Raw genomic sequence first — 19,205 nt, forward strand, 5'->3', positions numbered from 1 at the left:
GTAAGGAGCAGTTGACTATTCCCAGGAAACTGAGAAATGCCTGGATCACCCCCAGCCGTGGTGTCAGGACTAGGTCCCTTTCTCTCGGGGCCCTCCCCATCCTGCCTGGGCTGCTCTTTCCTTTCTCCTCCTGCTCCTCTCCCTTCCAGGTCTTTTGAGGACAAGTTGGGTTCCTGACAAGGCAGTTCCCGCTGGGAGCTGGTGCTGGTCAGCAGGCCTGCACTGCGTCCCCCTTCCCCTCGCCCTTTCCTTTTCCAAAGAGCTGCTATCTTTTACCTGGAGTTAGCTCAACAGCAACGTGGAATTCGTGCAACTTCAAGGGAGCTAGTCTCCTGAGAGGAGAGAAATAAGCCAGAGAGGCGCGGGGCTGTCCAGCGGTGGACACAAGGCAAACTAAACGAACTTTTTGAAGGTGCACTCTTGAACGAGGTGTGCTCCTTACCCCGCTTGCTTCAGAACCCCAACCTAAATGGGCACACGGGCTTCTCCCAGGCGCAATTCCACCGTTGCCCCCAGCAGTGGGATGAAAACTCTAGCGAGGTAGGCTGGAAAGCAATTCAACCGCCACAACTAGTGTGGGGTTGGCGATCAATGCCCTTGAGGTCAGGGAGTCGGGATCTCTGTCCAGTCCGGGTCTTTTGTCTGTCAGTCTTGGGTTTTAGAGCTGGCAGCTCGAGCATGTTTATACTCGGTAATGAGTAGGTAAGTACTGACACCCGGCGGGGAAGCCCTTCGCAGAGTCCAAGAGGGACAGACATGCATCGCAGAGTCCCTGAACTGCTAAAGGCTTCTATTTCTGTGGGGGCGGGGAGTTTTATTTTATTTTTGAGTTGTCTATGTGTGGCTGCCAGGACAGGGGGTGCGGGGGTGCTGGCAGCTGGAAACATCTGTCCAAAAGCCGCAAACCATAACGCGGGTCAAAGCTATTCCCCCTTTCCCCAGTCAGTTTTAGTAACTTGCTACCTAGGACATCAGTCAAGGTGCGTGGTGTATTTTTTAAAAGCTATATCCCCCACTCCTGCCCCGTGTTCTTCATCAAGTGAAGCAACATTAAGAAGAAAAAAATCCATGACCTTAATAGTATGTGAAGGGCGTATTAATTACATAACCAGTGAATAAGATTAAGAAAGAGACTGTCGTATTAAAGAGCTGACAACACAATATCTGCAAGAGAGAGAGAGAGAGAGAGAGAGAGAGAGAGAGAGAGAGAGAGAGAGAGAGAGAGAACTTGTAAATCTGCAATGAAGATGCGTAGGGTATGCCCCGTTTTTGTTTTTTTGCTTTTTTTAAAATATATGTATGTATAAGCGAAATGCAACCGAAAAGCTTACCTTTCTGACACCACTAAAGCCGTGTTCTGCAGCAACTTGACGGGCATCTTCCTCTTCCCCCGTGTGCAACTCAACCAAAAACTGATTAGTAAAGACAGGTCTCTCGGCAGATGCAAAAATCATAATACAGAGCAAGACCACAGCAGCCTTCCACTGGGGCGAAACACTTCCTCCCTGCATCTTTCTTGGGGGTCTGAAAAGTGCAAAGAGGTGGCGGATAGATAAGGTGGAGTGTGTGATGGTTAGGGTGGAGCAGGAAATCTAAGTCGGTGGAAATTAAAAAAAATAGTTTAAAAGAAAAGATTTGGGGGGTGGGGTGGGAGAGGTTGATCCTAGAGAGCTTGGGAGACCACAAAATCAGAGTGTATTTTCCTCCAGGATTTTGGATGTTGGGGAATGGGAAGCCGCGTAAGTCAGATGGTCCAGCTCCTTGGAGGGGATGTGAGTGTAGATGTGTGTCTATGAGAGGGGGGAAGGAGAGCCAGAGCGGCTGTACTTGATGCTAAATCTGCATTTTCAGCTCCTCCTCATCTAGAATTCAACAGTGACCAGAGGAGAGCACCAGCCCCGTGACGTGACGCCCGCCAAAGGCCAATCCCAGAGCAGAAACATGAGAGCCCCGCCCCACTTCTCCTTCTGGCTCGATTTGGGCCCGCCTCCCGGGGGGCGGGGGGCGGAGGAAGAGTTGGCATCGGTGCCGGCCCTCCCCCGCTGTTTCAGCACCCTGGAGAATTCCTCCATTTCTCAACCCAGGAGTAGAGCAAGGCAAGGAAAATCCCCCTAACTGTAATCAGCTATCAGCATGATGTCATGGTTGGTGTAAATCAGAAGCACCGGGAGAGGGAATTACGGTGCGTGGAGCTCTCCCAGCAACCTGGAGGATTGGAGGGACTAGGCTCTTTCTCTCCCGCCACCTTTCCTCCTCTACCCCAGCAAAGCAAAGCAAAGCAAAGCAAAGCAAAAAGCAAAACAAACAAACAAAAAAAACCTATCTCTTTCCCTTTTATATAACGAGACTTAAGGCAAGCCCATTCTTTTTTTGCCGTATATTTAGTTGTTCTTGAGCCCGATACTGATACTTTCGGCAATATCTTGGGAGGAAGCTTCCTACCCTTCCTTTGATTGATAGATAAGGGGGTTGGCAGCACCTATACTTGGCATGGATTAAGACATTCCTGCCTGGGTGAGGGGCTCGCTGGAAGCTTTCTCCCTATTTAAACAGCAGAAGCGGGGGGTGCAAGGACAGCGGGGCTACGAGGAGGCTGTCAGAGTCGAATTCCTTCCACTGCTCAACAATTTAGGTTACTAGACTAGACTTTCCGAGGAATACTGCTCTTGTGAGCAGCTACTTGGTGGAGACAGCATTGGTTAGTGAAACCTCATGTCACATGTTTACACAAAGACCTGGCTTTAGGAGCGGGACTGACGACCAGCTTCCTAGGCTGTCTTCTCAGACTTCAGACTGGCCGAATTGACACGGATGCCCAGCTCAATGCCAAGGATAAGTCAGACAACGCCACAGTCTACCTTGGTGCTGCAAGAAGGCAAGGCACACTGGAGGTTTGTGGCAGGAGCAACTGTAAAAACCTTTTTCTTTGACTTTATGCTAATTCAGTCAAGGGGGCAAAAATAAACTAAGTCACTCAGTTCCAGGAGAGTGCACTCACATTAAATGTTCTAATTGCCTCCATGACTTCTCCTTTCACTGAGTGTGGGAGGAAGTAGATACACAGTATTAGTGACTATATGATCAGGGCTCTTTTAAACAACCCAAATTTTCATTGCTACAGACAGTGCAGGATAATTACTCTGTACGATACTGGATTGCCATCCCCAGTCCATTTGGTTTGCAAAGTTCAAATCCAGTTCTAACTAGATAAGAGACAAGCGATCTTTTCTTAGAAGCCAAGGTGTTTGTACCTCAGCCAGAAAGGACTGTATATATCAAGCAGTTATGCAACAAGCACAGAAGTTTTTTTCCCTTCTCTTTGGCACATTGAAAGGGGAATGTGATTGTTTTTAATTTATGTAAAACAACAACAAACCAAGGAGATTTTTTTTTTTTGCATTATGCCCATATGCAAAGAAAACACTCTGGTTGCAGGAGAAACAGATCTAGACTTATTTGCACTTTTGATGCTTCCTTAAAGCAAGTCTTAGGTAATTTGCACACGATTTCTTTCCTGAAGATATTCTTAGTTGATGTTCAATCCACAAATGAAAGATAAAATGAAAAGAGCATAAAGAAAGGCATCAGGAGATCTGAAATGTAGTGCAGTTTCTGTCAGGTGTCTATATGACCTTTGGTAAGTCACTTTTTCCCTCATTAATAAAATAGGGAGGTTGCATTAGCTGATGTCTAAGATCTCACCCACCACCATATTATGATTCTATAAGTAGATTACATTTAAATGATCTTCCTCCTGGGTCAATGAACTTTGATTAATACTCCCAGAGCTTTTGATTTACTAGTAAGATCTACTTAGTTGCTGGGCATGTCTAGTTTAAAGTAAGAGGACTGCAAAAGAATAAATTAGCATGAGTTTTTCAGTGACTGAAGGTGAAAAGAACAAGGACAAAGTCATTATAGAAATCGTCACTACTACAAATTGCAAGATTTCCTTGGATTCTCTGATTGTTTCAAGATCAAATCTCTGTGAGAAATATACATAATTATTTTGATTTGTTTCAGTTTGAGAAATATGATTCTCTGATTACTCTTTTCACTCCTGATCCCCTAAAGCTATTCTGAACAATGTTAAATTAAGGCATATCTTCTGATGGTTTTAGTATCTCCTTTTGAGGCAGTAAATCACCTTTCAACACCAACACCACAGGTTTACTCTTTTTCTTCTTCCTTTCAGATCATACTTCCAAATGAGAGAACCATCTGGCATGATAAATGTGATGTGGAAAAGTAGACTTGCTTCGTATAGACAGTCTTATATTGATATTGGGAAAGATTATTAAAAATGTACCAATTATTACTGATTCAAATATCATGGAAAAAGTTTAAACAGCAGCAACTAACATTTTAATTTTCAGAAAAATAACTCAAAGCACCTCAAACAAGTGAATTTCAAAGATTATAGGTATTTTATAAAATATTGTTGCTAAAGTGATATGTCTCTTTGAAAAGAAATACACCATTTTTTCTATGCAAATTACTAACTTTTCCCAATCACATTTCAATATCTAATTTTCAAAATAAATTCAAAAGCAAAAACTAGGTGAGTAGATGATGATGAAGTACTTGTTGGTTGAAAGGCTCACACAGGAACACTTAGCAGACCCATGACATTATGCATTTCAAGCAATGTCACGGAGAAGAAAGTTTAGACTTCTTCTAATTGACCCCAAATACTAAAATCCAGGAGCCATGGCTGGTAGGGGCAAAGCAGTGAATTTAGAATTGCGATAAGGAAAAAACAACAACAATAATAATCCTAACTATCTGAAACTGTAAAGGGTTGCCTTGGAAGGTAGTGACTTCCCTCCTTAGGTGAAGTCTTTAATCAAAGGCTGAATGACCACTTGTTAGGCATGCTATAGCAGAACTTTTTCAATATAGTTTGTACTAGATGGTCATTGAGTTCCCTTCCAGCTCTGAAATATGGATATTCTTTGAATGTTATTTGCTATAATATTCATATTTAAAATTTACTTTAATAATAACATTTTAAGGATCTGTGATCCTTTTATGTCTCAATAGAAGGGTTTTATGAGTCTTTATACCTCCCCCAAATTAAGTACTATGTTTTCACTTTCTGATATGAACCTTTCTGAACTTAGCTAGGCTGATGCAATGATAACAGACACATATTCTCTCATAAGAGCATGCATTCTGGACCTTTCTAGCTTGCTTGAACTTATATTCTATAGGCATAGATTTAGAATTCTTTGAGCACCCAGGGTAGCCTCCATTTAACAACCAGATATCAAGGTAAAATTTTAGTGGATTTTAGTAAGATTTTCAGAGCTTAAGACCCTGAAAAATTACATACAAACTACATAAATCAAGAATGACTGATATTGCAATATTTAACAGGGCACAGAATTAAACATTCCAACAACATTTCAAATAACTAGAGAAAAAAATCACTTTCACATCCCAACACTGAAGTTCTAAAACAAAACAACTTCACAGGTAAGAAGAGGGTGTTGTGTTGTTATTAATATTATTATTATTATTTATGTTTTTGCAAGACAAGTGACTTAGCCCAAGGTCACACAACTAGTTAATTCTCAAGTGTCTGAGGCTGGAGTTGAATTCAAATCCTCCTGACTCCAGGACTGGTGCTCTATCTGCTGTGAACACCTAGCTGCCCCAAGTGATTATTTTTTTAAAGGGACCTTATTCAACTACCATATGAAAATAAGGTAGTTTATTAAGTTTCTGGTTTTGTTGCTGGTAATTATGGAAGACACTATCTTAATGGAAAATGGTAGTTTTGTGTAGTGAAGTGTTTCTTGGGAAAGGGATCAGAAGATTTGGGTCTCAGACTCTATCATTAAAAATTTAAATAACATCATGAAATAATTTACTCTCTATGACCTTCAAATGTAAAATGTGTGGAGTAGATGATTTTGAAGGAATTTCCCACTATTGAAACTTGAGAATTTTATGATTTAAGAAAAATATCAGAGTATTGTGGTACAGGGATATTAGAGAGTCTGAGTTCATACCCTATTTCTGATGCTCACTATCCATGTGACCTTAAAACATGATACTTTACTTCTCTGAGACTCAGGGTCTTTCTTTGTAAATGACATTGAACTAAATGACTTCCAAGGTGCTTTTCAGTCATAATCCTATGATCTATTAGTGAATGTATTATCATATATAAAAAAATCATTTCTATTTCCTGAGAAATGTGCAAAATTCATTTCCATTCAACTCAACTCAATGAAAATGCATTATATATCCACCAATAACATGGCAGTGTTCTAGGTTCTATGAAAATATATTAAGCTGGATATTCGAGAACTCATATTTCACTGGGAGAGATAGATGTCAACAAAGCCAGAGCCAGCTATGAAAAGCCTTAACCACAAAACTGAGGAATTTATTTTCCATCTTAAAGGCAATAGAGAGCAACTAATGTTCTTAGAACAGGGGAATATCATAATCAGGCTTGTGCCAACCTATGTTACACTGGTAGCTTTTGATATATTATATATATATATATATATATATGCAATATATGAGTTTATATGTGTAAATCAGTTTATATGTAATTGCTAAAGTAATTAATTTCAAAATTGTAATTTACATGTAATTGGTAAAGTAATTATTTTCATAACAATCCGTGATAAAATTAATGATAACATCTATAAATGAAGGAAGCAAAAAAGTGTATGCTTCAACTTAGATTCAGAGTTCATTGATTCTCTTTCTGGAAGTGAATAGCATTTTTCATCATGGGTCCTTTGGAATCCTCTTGGATCAATGTCTTGGTCAGAGTAGCTTACTCTTTCACAGTTGATTATTCTTATTAGGTGCTGTTACTGTATACAATATTTTCCTGCTTCTACTTATTTTACTTGGCATGAGTTCATTTAAGTATTTCTAGGTTTCTGAAGCCATTCTTCCTATAATTTCTTATAGTACAATAGTATTCCATTGCAATCATATTCCATAACTTATTCAGCTAATCCATAATTGAGACATCCCCTCAATTTCAAATTCTTAGCCAGAATAAAAAGAACTGCTATTAAGTATTTTTAAATAAATAGATCCTTTTACCTTTTTTAAAAACACTTTGGGTGGTCATAAAGTTTTATAACCCTTTGGGCACAGTTTCAAATTGTTCTCTAGAATGGTTGGATTCATTCATAATTCCAATATCAGTACATATGTCCCAATTTTTTTTGCATTCCCTCCAGCATTTATCATTTACCTTTTCTGACATGTTAGCCAATCTGGTAGGTCTGAAGTAATATTTCAGAGTGTTTTTAGTTTGCATTTCCCTAATCCAAAGTGATTTGAAACATTCTTTTCATATGACTATTGATAGCTTTTATTTCTCCTGAAACTGCCTGTTCATATCTTTTGACTATTTATCAACTGGGGAAAGGCATGTAATTTTTAAAAATTTGGTTCAGTTCCTCATGTATTTGAGAAATTGAGGCCTTTATCAGATAAACTAGTAAATCCAATCCCACCTCCTACCCTCACTTGTTTCTTGTTTTCTTCTAAATTTGGCTTTATTGGTTTTGTTGAAGCCAAACTTTTTAAATTTTATGTAATCAAAATTATCCATTTTACTTTCTGTGATCCTCTCTATCTCTTGTTTGCTCACAAACTCTTCCCTTCCATAGATTTGAAGGCACATTTTTCTAAGGATTTTTAATTTATGTCTAACTCATTTAACAACTTTTATCTTAACTTTGGTCTATAATTTCCTCCAAACTGTTTTCCAATTTTCCCAGAAAATTATGAATTTTTACTTCAAAAGATTGAATCTGTTGGTATATCAATGAATAGATTACAGTGATCATTTACTATTATGCATTGTGTACCTAATCTAGTCCATCCATCCATTTCTTAGCCAGACCAGAGTATTTTTATGACTGCAGTTTTGTAATATGGTTCAAAAGCTGGTACAGCCAGGCCTCCTTTCTTCTCATTATTTCATTGATTCTCTTGATATTCTTGACCTTTTGTTCTTCCATATGAATTTTTAAATTATTTTTTATAGATCTATAATAAAATTGTATGGTAGTTTAATTGGTATAACAGTTAATTCAGCTTGCCTATAAGTGATTAATATTTCTCCAATTTTTAGATGTCTTTATTGTATGAAAAGTGTATTTTTTAGTGTTTTTTTGCAAGGCAATGGGGTTAAGTGGCTTGCCCAAGGCCACACAGCTAGGTCATTATTAAGTGTATGAGGTCCAATTTGAACTCAGGTACTGAGCCACCTAGCTGCCCCCCAAAGTGTTTTTAAAGTATGTTTATATAGTTCTTGGGTTTGTCTTGATAGGTTAGACTCCCAAGTATTTTCCGTTTTCTGTAATAATTTTAAATGGAATTTCTTTTTCTATGTCCTGTTGTGTTTTGCTGGTTGTATGCTGATGTTTTATGTGTTTATTTTATATTCTGCAACTTTTGTTAATTATTATTTCAACTAGTATTTTAGTTGATTCTCTAGGATTCTCTAGTACAGGATCATATTTTCAAAGCGTTTAAATTTTGTTTCCTCATTACCTATTTTTTTATTCATTCAATTTCTTTTTCTTGCTCTATTGCTATAGCTAGCATTTATAATACAATATCGAATAATATCAGTGATAATGTACATCCTTATTTCATACCTGATCTTACTGGGAAGGCTTCAAGTTTATCTATCACCCTTACAGATAATACTTATTCTTGATCTTTTGAGAGATAACAATTTATCATTTTAAGAAAGGTGCCACTAATTCCTATACTTTGAAGTGATTTTGATAGGAATGGGTCTTGTATTTTCTCAAAGGCTTCTTTTCTGCATCTATTAATATAATCAGATGATTTTTGCTATTTTTGTTATCATTATAATATTTTGTTTCCCCCAATTACATGTTAAAACAAATTTAAACAATTATATGTTTTGAGTTCTAACCCTCCTTCCCTTGCCTCTCCCTGAGATACTAAGCATTTGACATAGTTATATAATCATGTAAAAAACATTTCTGAATTAGTCATTTTGCTGCATTTTTTAAGGTTTTTGCAAGGCAGTGGGGTTAAGTGGCTTGCCCAAGGCCACACAGCTAGGTAATTATTAAGTGTCTGAGGCTGGATTTGAACTCAGATACTCCTGACTCTAGGGCCAGTGCTTTATCCACTGTGCCACCTAGCCACCCCCAAATTTGTCAAGAAGACTTTAATTTTTAAAAATGAAATAATAATGAAAGAAAATGAAAATATCATTTTCAGTCTATATTTAAGCAGTATCACTTCTTTCTCCAGAGGTGGATGGCATGCATCATCATAAATCCTTTGGATTACCTTGGATTATTATATTGCTGAGAAGAGCAAAGTCATTCAGAGCTCTTCATTGTACAATATTGACATTACTGTATATAATGTTTTCCTGATTCTGCTCAATTCACTTTGCATCAGTTCATGTATTTTTCTGAAATCATCCTTCTTGTCATTTCTTATAGCATAATAATATTCCATCATAATCACATGTCATAGTTTGTTCAGACATTCATCAATTGATGGACAGCCTCTAAATTTCCACTTTTCAATCAAACAAAAAGAGCTTTTCTAAATATTTTTTGTACAAATAGGTCCTTTTCCTTTTAATGATGTCTTTGCAAATAGGTCTACCTGTGGTATTGCTGAATCAAAGGCTATGCGCAGTTTTATAGGTTTTTGGACATAGTTCCATATTGCTCTCCAGAATCTTTGGATAGGTTTGCTAGGTGGCACAGTGGATAGAGCACAAGCTATGGAATCAGGAGGACCGGAATGGTTGGATCAATTCATAACTCCATCAAGAGTGCTTTAGTGACCCAGTTTTTTCACATCCTCTCCACTATTTATCATTTTCCTTTTTTGTTATTTCAACCAATCTGATAGATGTGAGGTGGTATTAAGAGTTGTTTAAATTTTTATTTTTCTAATCAATAGTGTTTTAGAGCATTTTTTCACTAGACTATAGATACTCTCATTTCTTTGAAAACTACCTATTCATTTCTTTTGATGATTTATCTAGTGGGGATGACTTGTGTTTTTATAAATTTGACTCATTTCTCTGTATATTTGAGAAATGAGACCTTTATCAGAAATAATTATTGCAAAAAATTCTCTCTACCCTTGTTTTCAGTTTTCCTCTTAATTTTGATTATATTAGCTTTGTTTGGGAAAAATATTTTTAATTTTACATAATAAAATTATCTATTTTACATTTTATAATACTCTATATTTTCTTTGGTCCTAAAATTTTCTCTTATCTATAGGTCTGACAAACTATTTCAGGCTCTTCTAATTTTGTTTTTATTATTAATACGCCAATTATGCATAGTTTTCTAATATCAAATGATCCCTGAATTACAAATATAAATCCCATATGGTCACAGTGTATGATTTTTGTGATACATTACTGTAAATCTCCTTCCTTGTATTTTATTTAAATTCTTTGCATTAATATAAGTTAAGTATCATTAAATAAATTAGGCTATAATTTTTTCTGTTTTTACTCTTCCTAGTTTAGATATCAAAATACTATTTTTGTCATAGGAATTTGTTAGAATTATTTTATCTATTTTTTCAAATGGATTGTGTAGAATTGGCATTATTTCTTAAAATATTCAGTAAAATACACTCGTAAATCCAACTGGTCTGGGAATTTTTTCTTAAGTTCATTTATGGCTCATTCAATTTCTTTTTATACATTGGGGTAAGCACTCTATTTCCTCTTCTATTAATCTAGACAGTTTTTATTTTTTAAATGTTCATCTATTTTATTTAGATTGTCAGTTTTACTCACATAATTGGGCAAGATAACTTATGGCAATTGCTTTACTTACATCTTCATTTATTTTCATTTTTTATATTGGTAATTTGGTTTTCATCTTTTAAAAAATCAAGTTAACCAATTGCTTATCATTTTATTGTTTTTTAACTAGTCAATTTTAATATCCAATTTATTAATTTCTACTTTGATTTTTAATGCTTCCTTTTTTGGTGTTTAATTGGGAATTTTAAATTTGTTCTCATATTTCAATTTTCTTGAAATTAAATGAATTAACAAATACTTGTACTCAGTTCAGATTCAAAAAAGCCACATATATATCCTGTTCCCTCAAATCTTGTTTTCTATAAATGAAAGACTTTTTTTTAGATTTTTAATTATAAAATTGTATAAGTAGATGTGCCAAAATAGTATCTTAATAGTATCTTGTTAATATACTTGATGACCTTTGAATCAGAAGGATCTGAATTCGAATTTTTCCTTAAGCATTTAATAGTTAGGTGGTCACAGGCAACTCACAACCTCTCTCAGACTCAATTCCCTATTAGACTAAGTAGTGATAATAATAATAATAGCATTTTCCTTACAGAGTTGTTGGAAGCTTCAAATGAGACAGTGCATGTAAAAATTCTGTGCAAACTCTAAGGTTCTATATAAATGCCAGTTAATATCATTGTTATTTCATTCCTTCTGTTGTAAGTTGTTATGGTACTGGGAAAAAATTAGCCTTAAATAGATTTACTATTAAGAAAGAATAGGCAAGCCACTTAACCCCATTTGCCTTGCAAAAACCAAAAAAAAAAAAAGTTAAAAAAAAGAAAGAATAGGAAAGATCAGAGAACAGCCAGCATTTTTTATTTACCCATTACATCCATCACCATCAAGAGAAAACTTGTCCCATTGATCTATCAGTTGGACTAAGTCTGGAGGTTGACAAAACATACATAAATTACTGTCAGATTTCAGTTAGTTTCATCCAAAAGTCAGGTCAGGCCATCACATTCCTGACACATTCATTTCTAGTTCTTTATACAGTATAATGCAGCTTTATTTAGTAGAAAACCCTCATGAGCCATAAACTCATCTGAGTAGAATTTCACTATTATCCCTTCATGGAATGCCATCACCATGTTCCCACTTTCTCTCTGCCTTTGTAAGTGTTAAATATGTGGGTTTCTGTAGCTTTAAGTGCATTGTTTTCTGGGTATATCTCATTTAATATCTTTTTTTTTCTTTCTTCCTTTCTCATATTTTCAAACTCCTCTCCCTCTTGTATTATTTATACATGGTAGTGTCTATAATAATTTATAGTTGTCTCCTTAGAAATTTCAATTAACTGTCTAGTTACCCAGCCGCCCCACTTCTAAATCATTATGGAGATGTTAATTGATGCCTAGCCTACCACCAATCCCTATAGAATTTAAGAGGTATCTTTCCCTTAACTTAACATATTGTAGTTTTTCATTATTATCTTTTGTAGTTCACTGACTTTAGTTGGTTGAGTCATATTAAAATAATAAAGTGGGAAAGATTTCATGGGATTCCATCATGTTGTTTATTTATATCAAGATAATATATTTAGAGTGCTAAATATTAATATGGGGTGCTATTATTAATTATAGGAATTAATTATATTATATAGAAATCTATCAATAGGTAAATCAATGCTTCATTAGCCAAGGCTGCTCAGTATTCATTATTTTCTTGTACTTATGGAAGCTACACTTTTTCCTCTCTCACTAAGGGTTTGTATGTTTTATTAGAATTGGAAGCTATTCATTAGATAGTAAATACCAAGGTCACTTTTAAATTCCCTTTTGAAAAACAGTCATTCATGTTTTATCCTCCAATTTTGGGTATTTCTTTGCTTTTTTAGAGCATAAAAAGAATGCTTACTTATGAAATTAGTGATTTCTCTTAGCATGCTTGAATATTATTATTGAAAGAAACTGATTAGATGTCTTTTAATTCTGTTTCTTTTCTCTGCTTCATAGTCTTTGTAAAACATAAAGATGTTTGTCCTTGAAAGCTCAAATTTTAATCACAGAAAAATCTTACTGTAAAGTTGGAGTCATCTTTCTATGAAGGACAAAACAGGACCCTTGAGTGAACTGATAAGGGAATAACACTATGGGGTTGATATACTAGGCCACATTGCAAGTCAGCATTTAAAAATGAATCCAGTCAGACTTAAAGAAGAACCAGCTTCTCATGAGTTGCATAGAAGATTCATGAAGGGGAAGTTGCAAGAAGTCATGTGAGCCTGGAAACGAGTAGTTTTTGACTGAGATAAGAAAGATAGATAAGCTAAAAAGGAATGATGGATGTTAGGAAAAATGCCAAGTTGCTGAAAGCTGCTTTGGGATCACAAACCTAAAAATGTTGACATCAGTATTTTTCATTTGGTTGTACTTTTAAGGAGGGACAGAGAGAGAGAGAGAGAGAGAGAGAGAGAGAGAGAGAGAGAGAGAGAGAGAGAGAGAGAGAGAGAGAGAGATGAGATGTTTTGTGTTTTGTCAGAAAAGCCCCTCTCTGGCTGGGAGCTCAGAGTTTAAAAATATCAAGAGAGTTAAAGATTTTTTAATTTATATATCAGAGAAGAGAAAGATCACTATGCTTGGATAATTGTCTAGGCAGTAAGTCTGTAGTAAGGATAGGGAGAAACAAGAATGTTTGGGTGATCCTGCTCTCTGCTCCAAGTACTGCAAAAGTACTGTTCATCTTAATTCATATTATGGAATGATTATGAAATCTGCCAGTTTTTGTTTCATAGAATCATATTTTAGACCTAAAAGGGACATAAAAGTTTATCTAATCCAACCCCGTTGTTTTACAGATAAGAAAAGTGAGAACTGGAAAGTCAGAGTGCCTAATTCAAAGATATATTGATCAATATAAGCAGAAACAGGATTAGGATCCAGGTCTACAAGACTTCCAGTCAGTATTGTTTTTATACCTTTATACCTTGTTACCTTTTAGTGGAAAACATTATTTGTTACTTCTCAAATTATGCACCACACAGTTCTACTTCAAAGAGATGTAAGCGCATGCCTTGTTAGCAGAATACAAACTAGAAGTTAAAAAAAGGCATTTAAATGTAAAATAAAGTCTGTATCTACATGGTAGTACTATGAGATTGTCTGCCCAGATGTAATTGCACAGAATATTAAAGGAAAATGCTTGCTTCAGTCTGAATGACCTAGGTAATTACATTCCATTCTACATTGCTTTGGCAGACTTGGCCTAACAATCTATTTTTAGGTTTCAGTTCACCTAGAAAATAGTCACTTCATCTCCTTAAGTTGTTGGAGTAAGTGGGTCCACATACACATGCCTGTGTCCTTATAGATAGTTCTGGAAATAGCTTCCCAGCACAGTGATTCTAGTCATTTTGAGTCCTAAGTCACTCAAGGACATTTCTTGTTCTTCTCCAATTAAAAAACTCCCCCCCCAACAACATTCATAACAATGTAATTCTAAGTCAATTAATTATGCTACTTTGTTGCTAACACGACTCCACAAAGAGACATAACTCATCATGGGGTCTATTCTTGAACTCCACCTAGCTTGACAGGACCACCTAAAGACTGAACTTAATTTAAATAGCCTTTGATATTCCAAGACCATTTCTGTGGTATGATGAAGCTCCTAAGTAGGACTTCAATGTAATATTCAAAATCATGGACATGCATTAGCTTTGGAATTGGACTCAGCTCTTTAAAGTTTTTAAAATAAGCTAAAAACCTCACTGATTCTAATTTTTAAAGCACAGATTTTCAAAGTTAGAGCATTTATCAAACTCTTATTTATAATCACACACTACCCTAAATTCTAGGGATATAAGTACATGTCAGTAAAGGTGGTTTTTAGTCTCAAAGAGCTTACAGTCGAATAAGGAAAGAGACCATATTAGAGAGAGGTGGGAAAAAATGAGGAGGGTATCTATAAGCGGCAAGATTACTGATCAGAAATTGGAAAAGTCCAGAGAGAGGGGAATAGAGTTAGGAGTGAAGTGAATATAGGTTGGAACTTTATGAGGTAAAATACTAGTCTGGACCAAGAACTCAACTATCTCTCTCCAAGATCCTTTGTTCAAAATATCTAAGCTTATTTGATCTCTTAAAGGTTATTTATTCTGTGTGACACAAAAAAGAGGAAGAACTAGTGTTGGAAGAATTCTATCATTCAAATGTGGGCAGTAAGACTTTTTGTTCTAGGAACAGAGCATCTGATAAATTCTTGATTTATTCCACTGTCACTTTCTTCTTTTAGAAGGTAGCAGAAATGATGAGGACAGTCACTTCTTAGGATCTAATACTGAAAAGACGATCTGTTTAGTGACAAAAGGGATAGGGAATTTAGATGAAAGTGATCAGCTCATGGAATTAGTGATAACCAAGGAAAGGAATGCTGTGCATATTCTGAGATTTACCCTAGATTTCAAAAAGTTGAAAGACATGCAAGGATGCTGTGATGGTCTAAGAAAGGTGGCAACTTAGAAGGGAGGAAAAAACTCTCAAAAACAAAACTCTGACCAAGGCCAAGATTTCATCTTTGTAAGAAATACCTATCAGTTTTAGGTAACTTCAATCTCACTATGATTCAATAATATTATGATATAACTAGCATTAATATAGCATTTTAAGATTTGCAAACTGTTTGCCTGTGGTAACTTATTTGATCTTCATAACAGTACAAATGAGGAAAATCAGACTGAGCGAGACTAAGTGACTTGTCCAGGGTCACACCACTAATAAATGTTGGAGGTCAAATTGGAACTCACATCTTTATGATTTGAGACCCAACACTATCCATTTTCACTATAGCCACCTCATTGTCTAAAGAATATAGATCTATTCGAAATTTGTGAGAATGTTAACATAAAGGGATTAAAATCTATTTTGAACAAGAACAATGAATGGTTATAGATAGTTTGTAGAATATCAATACCACAGACTTATCATTTTAGTTGTGTGGAAACTGTCTTCACCTGTGCAGACTGTAATCAATCTATACCTTATGTAGTTTCTTCATACTCAAAGAGATTCATAGACTTTCTATTTTATGTAGTTAGAACTGTCATAGGTGATATATGGATCTATGTCTACTCCAAGCTCAATATTCTATTATATAATTCTAATTCTCAAAATTATAGAAATAAGTGTTAAATAGATAGTGTGTCAGGATGTAGGAAGGGAATCGGTGATCACTAGGAATCATTATGGGTTTAAATAACAAGAATAACACAGATCAAATTGACCTCATTTTGCCTTTGTCAAAGTTTCTAGAATGGTAGAGCAGAAGAATGTTTGGCACTTGTATTTCAGGAAGGTATTTGACAACATTTCTTATTATATTCTTGGACAAGATGGAGAAATATGGTTGGAATAATAGTATAATTAATTGAAGTCACTACTGAGTCAATAACTTTATCCAGAGTATTATTTATTTTATTTTTATTTTAGGCAATGGGGTTAAGAGACTTGCCCAAGGTCATACAACTAGGCAATTATTAAGTGTCTGAGGCCAGATTTTAATTCAGGTACTCCTGACTCCAGGGCAGATGATCTATCCAATATGCCAACCTAGCTGACCCTATCCAGAGTATTATTAATGGATTGATATCAATGTGAAAGAAGTTTGCCACCTTGGATCTTGAGAATTTTTTCAACTCAGGAAAAAAATAAGTGGAGGTGGGTTTGCAGCAGACATCAAAAGAGAGTATTTAAGGAGGCTATAGAGCAGAGGTTACAGACTTGAGGTCATCTGATAAATCAGCAGGTCAACTTTGAATCAGATTAAAATGTAAATTAGGAAACTAAATAAATTAAAATATATTTGAACATAGGCATGATTTTTCAAAACCATTACTGACTTCAAGTGCTTCTCCTTACTCTGTTTTGTTCAGTATTTTAAAATGTGACTTGGATGAAGATATAGAAAATGTGTGCCTAAAAATCTTAATTCCACTTAAACCAAAATAAGTAGAATTATAAAGTCTATATAAAGGGCAGAATTAGTTCCAGTGTGGCATATACTCTGTTCAGACCATTCCAGGTGACTTTTTTAAAAAAAGTATTTTTAAGAAATACATTTATATGTTGAAAAGTCATTAAAGGTAACCAGGTAACCAAGAATGTCATTTCATATGAAGAACAGTTAAAGGAAATGGACATATTTACTCTGCAGAAGAGAAGATTTAGGGGCATTTGATAGCTGTTTTCAAATTTTTGAAGGGCTGTTATGGGTTAGAAATTCTAAATGGCTCGAAAAGAATTAATTGGAATAAATGAGTGAAAGTTATAGGGAGGCAAATTCTTTTCAACAGAAGGAAGACCTTCCGTAAGATTAGAGCTGACTAGGGGGCGTCTAGGTGGCGTCTAGGTGGCATAGTGGATAAAGCACCAGCCTTGGAGTCAGGAGTACCCGGGTTCAAATCCGGTCTCAGACACTTAATAATTACCTAGCTGTGTGGCCTTGGGCAAGCCACTTAACCCCATTTGCCTTGCAAAATCCTAAAAAAAAAAGATTAGAGTTGACCAATCATGGAATGAACTGTATGGTTAAATATTATTCAAGCTGTAACTGGATGACTACTTGTCAGGAATGTCATAGGGCTGATTTAGGTAGTGGATAGGAATTGATGAGAATCAGCTCCAAACTCTATAATTATTTAATTTTCTACTCTAAGGGACCTATGTACAGAGATTACATATTTTTATTACTTTTTCTTTGCAGTTTTCTTTATTTTAACTCCCCCCACCCAGCTACATGTAAAACCAAGTTTCAATATTTACTTACAAAACCTTGAGTTCCAAATCCCTCTCCCTTCCTCCCACCCCACTCCCCTGCATTAAGAAAGCAAGGTACTTTTTGTAGGTTAAAAATGTGTAGCCATGAAAAACATTACTACAATAGTCATGTTGCTAAAGTAAACATAAATCCCCCCCCCCATAAAAAGGTAAACCTCAAGGAAAAAAGTGAAAAAAAAAACAGTATACTTCAGTCTGTATTCAGACACTATTCTGTTTTTGGGATGGATAACTTTCTTTATCATAAGTCCTTCAGAGCTCTCCTGGGTCACAGCATTACCGAGAAAAGGTAGGTCATTCACGGGTGATAATCCTGCTGTTACTTTCTATAAGGTACATTTCCCATTGCATCTGCTCAGGTAAGTTTTTTACTGAGAGTGTCCTGTTCATCAACTCCCATAATAGAATAGCATTTCATCTCAATCACATACCACAATTTTTTAAGCCGTTCCCCAACTGCTGAGCATCCCCTCAATCTCCAACACCCCACCAGCAGAAAAGAATTGCTATAAATATCATATACATGTAGATTCTTTTCTTTCTGTATTTCATCTCTTCTGGAATATAGCCTGACAGTGATGCTGCTAGGCCAAAGAGTAGGCATGGTTTTATTGCCCTTTGGACATAGCTCCAAAATGTTCTATAGAATTGTTGAACCATTTCACAACTTCTCAACAGTGATCAGTGTCTCATTTTTCCTATATCCTTCCAACATTTGTCATTTTCTAATTCTGTCCTATTACCCAATCCAATAGTTTTGAGGAAGTACCTCAGAATTATTCCAACCAGCATTTCTCCTAATAATAGTGAGATAGGACATTTCTTTAAAAAATTTAAATAGTTTGCATTGATAACCTCATCCAAAAATGTTCGATGTCTTGATGATTTATCAATTGAGGAATGGTTCTTATTTTTTATAAATTAGACTCAGTTCCCTATGTTTGAGAAATGAGGTCTTTATTAGAGAAACTTATTTCAATATTCTTCCCACAGTTGCTATTGCTAGCTGTATTTCCCTCCATCCTATTCCTACCCTTATTTATTCTACATGCTCTCTCCTTTTACCCTGTCCTTTCTCAAAAGTGCATTGCATCTGACTACCCTTTCCCACAATCTTCCCTCCCTTCTGTTAGCTACATTCTTCTCCTTCCCTCTTTCTGTCATCCCTTTCCTCTCCTATTTTCCTCTAGGGTAAATTAAATTTCTATACTTAATTGAGTGTGTATATTATTCCTTCTCTGAGTCAATTTTGATGAGAGTAAGGCTCACTCACTTCCCCCTTCACTTTCCATCTCTTCCATTCCACTGCAAAAACTTTTTCTTGCCTCTTTGATATGAAATAACCTACCCCATTCTACCTCTATTTTCCTTTTCTTCCAGAACATTTCTTTCTCCCCCATTAAGTACATCTTTTTAATATTTACAACATCAAATTCAGCTCTCTTCGGTGCCTTGTCTATATATGCTCTTTTTTTAAGGTTTTTTTTTGGCAAGGCACTGGAGTTAAGTGGTTTGCCCAAGGCCATGTAGCTAGGTAATTATTAAGTGTCTGAGGTCAGATTTGAACTCAGGTACTGCTGACTCCAGGGCAGTGCTCT

General features: G+C 35.8%; 1 protein-coding gene across 1 annotated transcript in view; it reads right to left on the reverse strand.

The window, feature by feature from the left end:
- The window catches only part of PCSK2 (proprotein convertase subtilisin/kexin type 2), a 310,977-nt gene extending 309,153 nt beyond the window's left edge, over window positions 1-1,824 (reverse strand). The window contains exon 1 of the mRNA XM_074225780.1: window positions 1,332-1,824. Coding sequence (XP_074081881.1) covers window positions 1,332-1,511 — 180 coding nt within the window. The 5' untranslated portion in view covers window positions 1,512-1,824. The remainder of the gene's footprint in view (window positions 1-1,331) is intronic.
- Window positions 1,825-19,205: the final 17,381 nt, after the last annotated feature.

Source organism: Macrotis lagotis, chromosome 1 (assembly GCF_037893015.1).
Source record: "Macrotis lagotis isolate mMagLag1 chromosome 1, bilby.v1.9.chrom.fasta, whole genome shotgun sequence".
In the NCBI taxonomy this organism is placed as follows: domain Eukaryota; kingdom Metazoa; phylum Chordata; class Mammalia; order Peramelemorphia; family Peramelidae; genus Macrotis; species Macrotis lagotis.